The sequence below is a fragment of the Frieseomelitta varia genome, unplaced genomic scaffold, assembly GCF_011392965.1.
Source record: "Frieseomelitta varia isolate USP_RPSP 00005682 unplaced genomic scaffold, Fvar_1.2 scaffold_251, whole genome shotgun sequence".
NCBI lineage: Eukaryota > Metazoa > Arthropoda > Insecta > Hymenoptera > Apidae > Frieseomelitta > Frieseomelitta varia.
In genome coordinates, this window is record NW_025109981.1 from 589,698 (window position 1) to 603,727 (window position 14,030).

The 14,030-nt window shown below is 24.8% G+C and overlaps 2 protein-coding genes across 2 annotated transcripts; one reads left to right on the top strand and one right to left on the bottom strand.

Moving 5' to 3' along the window:
- Positions 1-527: 527 nt before the first annotated feature.
- On the bottom strand, positions 528-9,843 carry LOC122528453 (protein real-time). Its single transcript, XM_043653575.1, has 16 exons — positions 9,571-9,843; positions 9,388-9,485; positions 5,773-5,922; positions 5,298-5,429; positions 4,692-4,820; positions 4,534-4,637; positions 4,291-4,367; positions 3,604-3,906; positions 3,402-3,490; positions 3,133-3,270; positions 2,826-2,946; positions 2,593-2,717; positions 1,794-2,040; positions 1,117-1,223; positions 809-951; positions 528-706 (listed from the first exon to the last, which is right to left on the bottom strand). Exons 2-16 carry the CDS (start codon positions 9,448-9,450, stop codon positions 637-639), a joined length of 1,998 nt encoding a protein of 665 aa, XP_043509510.1. The 5' UTR covers positions 9,451-9,485; positions 9,571-9,843; the 3' UTR covers positions 528-636.
- Positions 9,844-10,237: 394 nt separating this feature from the next.
- On the top strand, positions 10,238-13,262 carry LOC122528454 (calcium and integrin-binding protein 1-like). The gene is made up of 5 exons (XM_043653576.1): positions 10,238-10,828; positions 10,901-10,935; positions 11,541-11,788; positions 11,864-12,062; positions 12,150-13,262. The coding sequence occupies exons 1-5, from the start codon at positions 10,778-10,780 to the stop codon at positions 12,169-12,171; spliced, it is 555 nt and encodes a 184-aa protein (XP_043509511.1). The 5' UTR covers positions 10,238-10,777; the 3' UTR covers positions 12,172-13,262.
- The last annotated feature ends 768 nt before the right edge of the window (positions 13,263-14,030 follow it).

A 14,030-nucleotide genomic window follows, 5' to 3' on the forward strand; every position in this document is an offset into this window, starting at 1 on the left:
GGAGAGCACTAGCGTGCGACAAGGACAGAAATATAGGCGCGGTAGACAAGGAGAGCAACAGCGTGCGACAAGGACAGACATATACGCGCGGTAGACTAGGAGACATATATGCGCGGGTGACAAAGAGGCAATAGCGTGCAATAAGGTTAATGCTTAAAATTTTTTTTTTATTAAATCTATTTATTTGTAAAAAAAGAGTTAATAACATTACAGTTTTTTCTACAAGGATATAAATATAACCACCTACATGTTCTAAGAACTGTGTAAGAAAGAAAAGTTAAATATAAGTACATAAATAGTGTTTAAATAGAAATTAAAAGACTGAAATGAATATAAGGGAATATTAATGCTTCCACTATGTTAATTCCAAATTTAAAATCTTAATTATACTTTAAATTGTTTTACATATTTTTAGAATTAAAATTTCGTGCACTCTACTGAATAATTACATTAGTAATTAACTCTTACTTAAAATATACAGTGCTGTTATGAATTAAAATTCATAATAATATAATATCATTGCAATATGGAAGAAATTCTAGAACAAATTAATAAATTTATTTAAACAAAGCCATTTTTTCAATGCTTTGGTAATTCCAAACGTTGGTAAATGCTCTATAATGGATGGTTTACACGTCATCTGGACAAAAATGAAGTTGCTTCTGATTTTGTACTTATAGCAGATTGCAAGCTCATCATAGATCCCCTAAAAGTTAGATCACACAATTATATTTATATACAATATAGATTATTAATTTGTAAAAATACTATTTGTAAAAATATTATTATTAATTTGTCCATAAAATACCTGTAATGAACTGAAGATAATGTTTCATAGAAATACATAAGCTGAGCTTTATGACCACTAATGGATGGAAGAAATTCTCCTGGATCATCTTGATTGTTCCATTGCAATATATATATACCCGCATCTTGCATTATATGAGAACCCTATTAAAGTTATGATTGTTATATGTATTTGGATACAATTAGATTTGTTTATAGAGTAAGAATTATATCATACAATATTAAAAAATAAAGAATTAAATTATTAGAAAACATGTTAGAATTTTTGTACATACTTAAAAACATCAATAAACTTTTTTATGTACTTACTTGAATACTTTCACCATCATGACAAACAACGCTTGGTTCGACTTTAATGAAATGTCCTTTAATTTCTTTCATCTCTAATAACTCTGCATCTTCTTCCGTAACAGACTCTAAAAAATTTATATTGATTACTCATATAATTATTTCAAATAAAAATATAATGAAATATTTTATTTGACTAATGTATTGCTTAATATTTTTACAATATTTTTTTTTTCTAAATTATATTAAAATTCTTGTAATATATTCTATATCACGGTCGGATATTGGTGATTTTCAAAAAATATAAACGTTATGGAAGGGGACATAAAGAAGAAAAATGAAATTAACAGTTTATAAAAACATATTTCAAACTTGTTGCAAAACTGTAACTGCAAAAAGTCTTGTTAACAGCACTAAATATTTTATCTTGAGACGTTTATTAATATCACAGTGCTAATTAAGATATATCTCATAATCTGACAAATTAAGTTCATTATTATTCTCTAGTTGTTAAAATGACATCATATGTTGCATTTTATACTAACATGCAATTTTTGTGTATATAGGATAATTATTACTCTATATATTTCTTAACTGTTTAAGGAACAATACTTTGAAGCAAGGAATTCCAATAAAGCATTATTTTTTGCAATTGATAATTTCTATTTTATTTATATTTCTATTTCATATATACGTACCCAAAGAAAGATTTTTGGCATCATCATAAGCTTGATAAAGTACGGTAAATATTATATTATGACGCATTACATCGAAATCCCATGTTAAAACTGCTCCTGGATCATTACAACGAATTATTACACGATGAATTTGTCCACGGCTTAAGCTAATAGAATGATATAGATTATGCTCTTCTTGAGCTGATGTAGGTTCCAGTTCCATTTTATATAGATGTTTCGGCACAATTCCTCCTTCAGTGATGTAAGCCTGATATTAATAAAAAAATATATGTTAAATATTTTATAAATAGCATAATAAAGTAAATAATGCATATTAGCAGGACTAATGTGGTACAAAATCACGGCTAATGTGGTACAAAAACGTGTACATTAAATTTTCGAATTTGCAATAACGCATATAGTCATATTGCGCGCGCATTGTGTGTATGTGTGTATCAAACATAATATATTCTTACGTTATTAGCAGATGCGTCGAAAATATAAAATCTTCGAGGTACCATATTATAAACCTCGCATACATTGTCCTAGTAGTTAAAATACATTATTGCTAAGTATATAATTTGATACTAAATATTAAAGACGCTGGAAGTACTACTGTTTGCATTGTGTTTTCACATATCTTATATAATGAAAACACGAAAACAATTTTATATAAAAATATATATTTACATAATATATGCAGTACTTTATAGTGTTAATTATTAATTTAAAAAAAAATTTTTTTTCTTCACGCTAAAACTATATTTTCCACAAATATAAGATAACTAAGCATCAATAAATTATATATAATTATTTTTACCTCAGACGATCCTCCGAGAAATTCTGGAATAAATTCAGGGTCTATATAATCACTTAGGCTGCCTGGACCTTGTTCTTGATAATTGGTACCACAGTAAAAGATGAATTTTTTTCTTGTATTTTCATCTACATAAAGAATTTAAATAAAATAATATATTTTTCATACAACGATAAAAGATGAAATGTGTATAATAATCGTAATAATGATTTTAAGAAATAATATTTTTTACTTACTTATAAACGTGCTTATCAATGTCCATAAAATAGGAAAACATCTGGGCGCTCGCATAATTAAAACTCTTCCCATAGTTTCTGGATAATTTATTTCAACGATTTCGATGATACGTAACAGAGCCTATAATAAAAATATAAACAGTTTATACTTCTAGTAAGCGACATATTTATATCTATAAAATAATTATTTTACGTACTCATATAGATTACATAAAACAATAATGCATTAAATTTATATTGTATATGAATAGAGTCAAATTTTTGTTTTGAAAAAATACTATTAAATTATATTAAATAAATTTTATACCTTTATACCAGGTCTCCATAAGTGACGCATATTTAAACCTTCAAGATCTATTAATAGACACCATTGTGAAACTGGATGACCAGAAACAGCAGTTGCTTCTTCCATTAAAACCAATCCTTCTTCACAAATATGCAATACCTACAATGGCAACACTAATTGTGAATGCTGTAAAAAACTATAAAATATATGAATACCATCAATTATTATAATTTAATATATGTAATAATATATGTAGTATTGCATATATTATTAATACTATATGAGCTTACTAGCAACAGCAAGTCATCTTCCCCAATAGATTTTAATAATCCTTTTACATCCATTTGTCCCATTCTTAAAATATATAAAGGTCGACCATCTACAAATTAATAAATTTTCTAGTATGTATTATAACTAATTATGAAATATTTAATTGAAGATGATAAAGATGATCTTTATTCATAATAAGTATAAATAAAAAATATAGGATACCTTTATCAAAATGATGCCAGCCACCGGGAAAGTAATCTTTCACTACTTGTGGTATCTCATATTCTTCAAGTAATTTATCAATTTGATGCTTCTTTCTCCAATGTAATGTTTGTGTTAGCATTTCTTTTGCTTTCTCGACTGAGAATTCCGTAGCTCTTAAAAATCTTAAAAGAGTCGCATCTCCAGGTATTGAACTGCCTCTCAATTCCTTTATGCTTTGTCGTAATTGAAGAAGCTTACTTTCTTGTATCATGTCAAGCTTTCCTAAGTATCTTTCTATGTAATCCGAAGATAATTGCATTTCTAAAATATAAAGTGTGTGTATATATATTTCAATAATTAATTTAATATATTTAAATATTTATATTATGAATAATTAATTCAGCAAATGGTTTTATTTTAATATAATATCTTCTGTTAATCTTTTAGAAAGATATCCGATAGTTAAAAAATTTTAGAAACACAGTTTTAAATATTAGTTGTTTTCTAAAAAAAATCTTTGTCAGTGATCGATAGTTAATTATTATAAATAAATTAATTATTATAATTAAATACTCAATGTAAACTATAAAAAAATAATACTCATTTGATAAAAATCTAATTTTCGAATTAGATTAAATATTTTGTTTTTGAAAACGATTTACTGAATTTATATTTATTACATAATAACATAGAAAAATAATATACCTCTATTTTGTAATTTGTTATCCACATAAGAATAAGTTTCTTCTGGACCGAGAGATTCTTGACTTTTCGCAATATTTCTGAACATAAAAAGTAATCATATATTTTCTTTACACAATTTAATAATTAATATCAATTCAGATATGTAACTTAATCAGAATTTAATAATTTGATTTTAAGAAATCTAGTTTTCAGACTGCCTTCAGACACGTAAAAATACAATGGTAGTAATAATTTAAAACTTACTCTTCACCTTTTTCAGTTGTTTCATTTGGATCTTTCCACGGAGGTACATATATAATACCTTCTTCTTTTAATTGGTTTATAAAATATTCAATTATCTCCTTACCCTGTAACGATTTGAATAATAGGAGTTAAAGAAATTTAACATTATTAATTAATACCTTTGCAATATTTTGAGCATATTGTTTCATTGCTAATTTTTCCATTGAATTTTCAAAACCAAAAAAGTTTTTAATGTCTAAACTTGCAGTTTGTTCAAAACATGTCCATTCTGGATTTTCCGGATGAACCTGTAAATACATTGTATTAATTAATCTCAATAATAAAAATAATAATTTACTAGAAAAATTTTCTTATTATATAACATTTATAGCAATATATCCAATAATAAAAATATAAATTAATGTAGTCATTAATAAAATAATACAGTTCTGTAATACAGAAAACACAAATTCAAGGTTTCCTTAGATATATGTATATATTTGTACTAGTGACTTTGAATTATTATAATTATGTTCAAGAAAAGATTTCAAACAGCTCCAATTTAAACTTTGTATATTTGAAAGACAACCAAAAATAATAAATATATTTTTTTGGAATAATACCATTTTTCAAATTTCGATTCCTATTCTATCCTCGATGATAGAAAAAAAATTTTTGAATAAAAATTAGTCAATATATTTTTAATATATTATAAATAAAACACATTAAAAATAGAAACAAAATAAAATTTTTGAAAGAATAATTAAGTTATGCTAACTACTTACAAAATATCTACATTTTTCAATAACTGTTACCCTGGATGAAAAGCTTTCATTATAGGCTTCTATCTCTAGAACACTATTTCGTCTGTCTAAAACATTCCTTTGAATAAAATATACGAAATCTACTCCAATAATCTGAAACAAAAAAGAAAAAAAAAGATTTACAAAAAAGATTACTAATATATTACATAAATTTCCGTAGGTATTGCAATTTTCTATTCTATACATAATTAAGAAAAGATATATCATTTTTTTTTTTTATAAAGATATATCCTATTATTAGTTTTATAGAGATATATCTTATTAATTTTTTTTCATTATTTATTATATGAATAAATAATTTATTTTATAAATAAATAATATACTGTATACTATAATATATTGTGTACAAACCGCAGGACACTGTAATTAATATACACATATAGTACATGCATACAGTATACAGATATTTATATTACGATCATATACATATATATACCTTTTTTAAAATATATGGTGCTTCTACATTTAATTTACACCGTCGTTCTGTTATTCTAATTGAGCCGTTTTTACTTTCTTCGTCAGAAACTATCTCGCAACCCACAAAAACAGGAATTTTCGGACAAGTAGGAAATCTCCGTTCGTATGCCTACAAAGAAAATTGACATTCGTGAGAATTGATGTAACAATTGTTATAAGTTGATATTAATGGTACATGCAAAATATAAGACATAAAAATTAAATAATAAAATAAACACATTATTAAATCAACAAAACTTTTCTTCAATCAAATAATAATGCACTTCATCGCTGAAATGTATTTGTATGATATTTAAGCCACTCAGAAGTCAAACTGATCAATTTCATATATTTTTATATACATATCTACTTTTCAATTTTATTATTTAGGTATGTGATTAGTGCTAACTTCCCAAAAAACAAACTAATTCATAGGGTTTATGAAGTATATAGATTTCAAGATAAATTTTAATAATTAATATGTATAATGTCATTATGTCTTTTCTTTTTTAGTTTATTGATCAGTACGCATTCTAAGCAGTTCGTTTGTGATTTTATTGAGTCACGATAAAAGATATTATATATTGTGCAGAAAGTGTTCAACATCATCGTTCTTGTGATGTAGGAATTCATAAATTAAAGATTATGTATTTATTATTTTACGATTTAACATTAAATATATTTCCTCGTCGTTCTATATTTATAAAAAATAATCTCTGTTAATATTCATAAATGGAAGTTTTTTAAAAAAAGTTTTATATATATAAGTATCCTAGTTTTCATCGTACAACAGGCTAGCAATACAAATAATTCTATATGTAAAAATAAGTCAAAAAGAAAAAATAACATTTTTTCATTTAAAATGTTTTTACACTTCATAATTTCATACTGGATAGGACTGAATAATCTGACTAATAAATGAAAAATTAATAATTTAATATGTTATTAATTTTAAATATATGTTTCGTATTTGTATACATGTGTACTTGATAAATTTTGAAATTTAATTTTCTCGAAAACAAAGCGTCTTAAGAAAAAATTCTAATCCACATTTTTAATTGATTTTCACACGTAGAATAACCTTTTATTGATTATTCACTTCTGTCCAGTTAATCAATTCAAGAATACTTAACAAATATGATTTTCTTGAAAACAGAGTATCGTATGAGAAAATCTTCTTTCTATTCTTTTTAGCTTATTTTTTTTTATATAGAATCGTCTCCTTCTCGGTTCTACCGTGAACCAATTTCAATATTTATTTTTCACATTCTCTTTATCTTCTATATCTATAGATTGCATACAGTAGTATATAATAATTCTATGTTTCATATAACACTACTATCAGTGTCAATCATCCACACTTTAAGTATAAAATACCGTCCACCAAGAAGCTCATTTACGAAAGTAATTCTATAACGATTTCCAAACTTTTCATGCATTTGTTCGTGACAGTTTCATTCATTCTGATTTGCTTACTGAGATATATCCATCGTTTGTTGATGCCTAACTTAGCTGTCGCAGCCTCAGGAGCTTGCAAGCTCGCACCACGATAATTAACGAGGAAGGTAGGTACATCAGGAATTGTCTGCTCTTATTTTCTTCCTGCTTTCTTGAATCTGAATTGATGATGAGAGTGAAAATCAATGAGAGTAGCAATGCAACTGAAATGATGTTCTATATTTCTCGCTATCTTTGAAGAATTTACTTTAAATTAACTCTGTTACGATCCTTGAATTTTTATATTTTAATCTTGCTCATGAATAATATTTAATAAAACACGCGATACATATCTATAATAAATGATAGTAATAAGATAATAAAAGTGTACTTTAATCGCTGAGCTATTACATCATCTCATCGCGTAAATCGCACATATATAAGTGATTAAGATCATTATCGAATTCGAATGAAGATGTATATACATATGCCTGAGTTCGAAAAGTTTGAGCGATCAGTGTAGAGTCTGGATCGCTATTCATTATTGCAATCGTCTCAAAAACGAATACATGATTTCCGTGTTTGATAATGTAATAAAGGACTACCTAGTGGTGAAAGAATGGAATAATCGTTGGACATGATCATCAATGATATGATACTGCCAGCACATTAGAATGAGCTAGATTGTAATAGTAGGTACCATATAATTCGAAAGGCGGAAATAGAAAGATAATAACTTATAAAAAATAAGGATTAGGTAATTTTTTTTAACGAAGCTTGACAATTTTTTTAGCAGAATTTGTCTTCTGTGTCTGATTAAAGCTAACAGCTTCATTTATTGTATTATTAATGACGGTTTCAAATGATTCTTTTGTCTTGTTGATCTTAAGAGAATTGATCTCGCATACTGCGTTTTTTTTATAGTGAGGAAACTATTAATTTTATCTTGCAATTTGCGCTTGTTCCTTTTAAATTTTATTTTAGATAGAAAGATAATTTTATGATCATTGAATAAAATCTTCATAAATAATGTTTATAGGAAAGTAATCACTATCATGAATTTATTTATTATCCATTCCAGTTTGTTGTTATATATTGATAGATGAAACTAAATCTTCAGTTGTCAGTAAATGATCATAGTAAATCAAGCGTGATAGTAAACGAGCTAGATATTGTCTTGGTGGTTTTTTCAAAATAAGTTACTTATGACTTGCATTTTAAATATAAATATATAAAATAATAAATAACTGATTTATAGTAATAGTACATAGCACGAATCAATTTAAGATGTTCATTGTATTAATTAATATAAACAGCTGGTCCCAAAATTAAACATATAATACTGTAATCTACGTAGTATAATAATAAAATGAAAAATTTCTTAATAAATTATATACATATATATAATATGTATTTCTAGCAAACAAATAATCATGAGGTACTTAAATATTGTGTTTAATTATATACTGCATATCGTTTCTATTAAATACTGAATTATTAACATAAATTATATATATGTATATATATATATATATATATATATGCATATGTGACAAAATTGAATTATAAAAAAATTCTTTATTTTATAGTTTTTAAAATATATAGATTCTCAGTTTTGTAAGTAACTGTACATAATCATAAAATATATAACGTGAATTATGAATGATTGAAAACTGTAAGATATAACACATTCATATTTTTTCAAACTTTGGAAATTATAAGTTGTCTTATTAATTTGCATATCATACATTACATTTGCATATCATAAATTACTGTTATTGCGCATTATGTACGTTTTGTACATGATAAACATATATATATATGTTTATATATTTTTATATATATACATATATGTTTATATATATATATGTATATATTTTTATATATATACATATATGTTTATATATATATATGTATATATTTTTATATATATACATATATGTTTATATATATATATGTATATATTTTTATATATATACATATATGTTTATATATATATATGTATATATTTTTATATATATACATATATATTATTCACTAAACATAATTTAATAACTTAAGAAGTAATATAACTTAATCATTTTTCTACAATAATAATAAAAGAATAAACACATCAGCTATACTATTACTGAAATAAAACAATATACAATAAACGCACCATCATCACGAGTGGAAAAGGATGCTTATACACCCGAACAGGTGATTGATATTGTTGAACCATATCACGTCTTCTTACGAATTGGCTGCTAACTTAGACTGCAATATAAACAAAAATAAATAGAACTGTAATAATTTAACTAATACAATTACATAGAACCAATGAAATGCATTAATGACTAACCAAGGAAGAAACAAATTTATAGGTTACAATAAGTTGATTCTTAACGTTCTTTTATTTCATTCAATATTTACGTCGCTACACTTTGCTCAAAAATAATTTTGGACAGAAAATATTAAAAGTTATACACAACTTATAAATAAAAACTTGACATACTTAATATTTATATATCATATGATACAGAAACAAAAAAAAACACAAATCACACACAAATATTAATAGCCTTCGATAAACGGCGCAAATGCAGTTTGACATTAAGGTGTAACCAGTCGTAACTGGAGACCAACAGCAAAGAGTGCAACGTAGTTAATGTTTAGAACCAATCAGAACGCAATAAACAAATATATAAATTTTAAACATCCAAATATTTGAAAACATTCGCGAAAAGTTTTCGAGTAAAGGTTCTATATTAATTGTATTTTCAAATTATTACTGTATAATTAAGAAACATGTACTGTTACAATTAAATAAACGAATATTACATAATTGTAAATACATAATGATATATAATAATCTTAATCTAATTTAGAACAATTATAGGTACAGCATAGATCTGTCACCCAATACATTTTTATATTGTATATCGGGAGTTCTATAGTTCCCTCATTCTTTAGTATCATTCCCATATTTATTACTTTAGTGTAGAAACTACAATCTGTAAATTAATATTTAATATGCAATCATTTTTCAATTCTAAAAATTGCAGGTATATATTTTGCTAATTTTATCGCTAGATTTTCGCTGGATTGAATCATTGACTAAAGATAGAATAGACCAGACATGAAATGAGAATTCATATCTCAGAGTCTGAAATACCGACCAGGAAAAGAATCACTAATTTTTTAGTGGACTATACGCTTAAGCACAGACGAGATATATATATGAATTAATCATCTGCGAATTAAAGCATGCATAATAAAAACTAATTTTTTTACTCAATCGTATTTCAGGATATATAAATCCTACAAAACGACGTACCTATTTTGTACCTTATCCATGGTTTTATTTAGTAGTCCTATACAAGCCACAGACTTGTCTGTGACAAGTCTATTCTGTCGTTAGTCGATGATAAAAGGTATTTATCGATCGTTTTAGGCGCTAAAGACAAGTATAGTATGTAGGACAGTATGAATCTAATGTTTTAAAAAAAGAAGTATTCAATGTTTTCAAATTGTGTGTAGAGTAAATTAATGTTTGAGTTGTATAAAAGATGGGAGTAGGTAAAAGTCAGTTTTCTGAAGAAGAATTACAAGCTTATCAGGTATTTGGTTTTGTTTAATTACTAAATATTTGTATATTATATTCAATTACTTAATATTTCTTTATATTGTAGGATTTAACATACTTTACGAAGAAAGAAGTTTTGCAGTAAGTATATTTAAATAATACAAGTATTATATATATAATACAATCTATTTAATAATTTTTTATAATAATTAGGAAAATGTACAATAATTATTTTGACCTTGTACCTTTTATAGATTTATTTAATGCTAGAAGAAAAAATAGATAGCTGTTCACTTTCCATTTTACAATAATGAACTTTAGCATTTATGAAAAATAAATTATATCCATATTATATATACCCACATATTTCAAAAGAATAGATTTATTTTACCATATTTTATATATATTTAAATGCTAATATTTTGTGTTATCCTGATTATTTTCCAGTAAAAATGAAAATTGAGTATAATGATCTAATTTTCCACTTAATAAATGAGATAATTAAATATTTTTATTAAGTATATAATATGTTTTATATTATTTATTATATTTATATCTATCTAATTTAGTCTTTCTATTTATGTACATGTATATATATTATTTGTATTATATATATATAGATATGCAAGAAAATATTAATAACTTTATGATTAGTCAGTTATTTTTTATTATATATCATTAGCAATATTTATATGTTTAAATTAAGAAACCATCAAAAGATATAAAATTTTGATTTTGTGTGATAGTGCACATCAAAAGTTTAAAGCACTTGCTCCAGAAAAGGTTGGTCATAATAGAAATGCAAAACTTCCAATGTCCAAAATTTTACAATATCCTGAATTAAGAGCAAATCCTTTTGGAGATAGGATTTGTAAAGTTTTTAGCTCTAGTCAAGATGGAGATTGTACATTTGAAGACTTTTTGGACATGATGTCTGTTTTTAGTGATGCAGCTCCAAAAGCTGTAAAAGCAGAACATGCTTTCAGAATATTTGGTAATATTTATATTTTATTTATCAATCTCTTTATAAATTTAATTTACTGTTTAACTTGTATTATGTTGTATACAGATTTTGATGGAGATGACATGCTTGGTATTGGAGATTTAAGACAGGTTGTAGACAGACTTACTGCTCCTCAAAGATTAAATGAAACGGATATGCAACAAGTTCTTCAATATATACTTGATGAAGCAGACTTAGATGATGATGGTGCACTTAGTTTTGCTGAATTTGAACATATCATAGAAAAAAGTAGCGATTTTTCAAAGTAAGAATTATAAAAATTCTTTCATTATTTTTACTTATTACAATATTGAAATTAAATTTATTTTAACATATTCATATTTATTTTCAGAAGTTTTTGCATACGTTTATGAAACAAAACATTTGTGAAAGGTAGTAAAAGGATAACATAAGACTGAATATTATATAAACATTGACATACTTTAATATAGTTAATAGGCCTAATAATTTTTATTACAAAAGAGAAAATGATTCTAAAACTTTAAAAAATATGCCAATGTTTCCTGAAGGCCTACTATGCTAAAACTAACTTTGTTTTTCTAATAACATCATCCTTTTTATATGCATTATAAAATATTTTACTAATCTAAATTAATGGTATATACATTGTATACATTATAAAATATTTTACTAATCTAAATTAACGGTATATGTTATTTAATTTTAATGTTTATTTATCACTGATTTTTATGAAATATTAATGTGTAACATAATTTCATACTAAGAGAAAGATTAACATTTATTTAATAATATTAAATTCACTGCCTTAATGTGTTTTTATTTTATCAAATGTAATTAACTTTGTTAATTTTATAATAAGTGGTCAGTATTATATATTTCAGTAAGATTAAAGTTTTTTTTTTTTATATACAATTATATGATAAACAAATTTTTCTATATATTATAATATACGAATTGTTATTAATTGATTATTACCCGTTTTAACATAATTCTGTTTTTTTAAATATTATTTGTTAATTTTTTAAAAAGCTTGAAAGTCGAGTTCGCGAATAAAATTAGCCCTTATTACACAAGAATTACATTGTGGAGCACTGCGTTGGAATTTAGGCCAGTATTATACAATACTTTTTAAATGGTAATGACAAATTCAGGTTACGTGGACGTAACATCCTTTGCTTTATTGCCCTTATGTAACTGTAGAGCTATGGAAAAGTAATCTCTGTTATTTGATTCTTTATAATAATTTTTTAATTTAATCCTTACTAATTTTAATAATATCTTACAGTAAAATATAGTAAGATAAGCAAATAAAGAATCAATGATATTTATATTATTTTTTACACAATGTGTATTCTACATATAAAGATTTAAAGTGAACATTTGTATGGCCCAGAGAAAAATCTGTTTGCCAAATTTTTGATAATGAAGTATGTTAAACCTATTGTATCAACGTATGTCAAATATAGAATAATAATGCATTATCTATAGTGCTCATGTTATTGTGTTTTGATTGTTAAGTATTGATTGAAGTTATTTGATTGTTAATTTATGAATTTTGTAAAATTAGGAAAAAATTGATTTGAATAACAGTATGAGTTGTATCATGCATTTGCACTTAAAATGTTCAACAAAAATAGAACATTCAAATTGAATTAACTTTTTAATAATACAACTTTTCGTAGTATATATGGTTTTAATTTTTAATCTTTTTGATCGTAACAATACATGTTTTGTTTTATTTAAAGAAATTTAAAAAATTGAAATTAGTAACATTATATTTTTTTAATTATGTAAATCTAAATTATGTTTTCTAAAATGGATATATTGGAGACTTGAATAATAAGTTTTCGTCGCAACTGATAGTTGATATTACCAGCACTGTATGCAGTAGTTTGACGAATCTATATACAAGTATTATAAGCAAGCTTCAAGATTCAGTACAAGCCATTTAAGTGCATTGTCAACAACAAATTTTTCAAATTTTGCATTGAAAATGTCAAATTTCGTGCTGACAAAAAAACACTTGCAAGAGGCCTTACTCCATTATTTCATTTTAACCATATGCGAATTGTTGCTTCAAAGACAGAATAGGAAATCATTTTTGCATCGAATTGTTACTGGCGACGAAAAAAAAAAATGGATTCATTATGATACCTGAGAAAAAAGAATATTCATGGAAGTAAGATCATATTGTGTATTTGGTAGGATCAACAAGGCGTGGTGTATTATGAACTGTTGGATCTGTGGTCAG

Excerpts from the sequence above, each read along its gene's own strand:
- LOC122528453 (XM_043653575.1), bottom strand. The coding sequence starts at position 9,450 with ATGGTTCAACAATATCAATCACCTGTTCGGGTGTATAAGCATCCTTTT. Across the intron at positions 2,041-2,592 it reads TTCTCGGAGGATCGTCTGAG|GCTTACATCACTGAAGGAGG; the intron begins GTAAAAATAATT and ends TATTAATATCAG. Across the intron at positions 1,224-1,793 it reads TGCCAAAAATCTTTCTTTGG|AGTCTGTTACGGAAGAAGAT; the intron begins GTACGTATATAT and ends TAAATTTTTTAG.
- LOC122528454 (XM_043653576.1), top strand. The coding sequence starts at position 10,778 with ATGGGAGTAGGTAAAAGTCAGTTTTCTGAAGAAGAATTACAAGCTTAT. Across the intron at positions 10,829-10,900 it reads AAGAATTACAAGCTTATCAG|GATTTAACATACTTTACGAA; the intron begins GTATTTGGTTTT and ends TTTATATTGTAG. Across the intron at positions 11,789-11,863 it reads ACATGCTTTCAGAATATTTG|ATTTTGATGGAGATGACATG; the intron begins GTAATATTTATA and ends TGTTGTATACAG.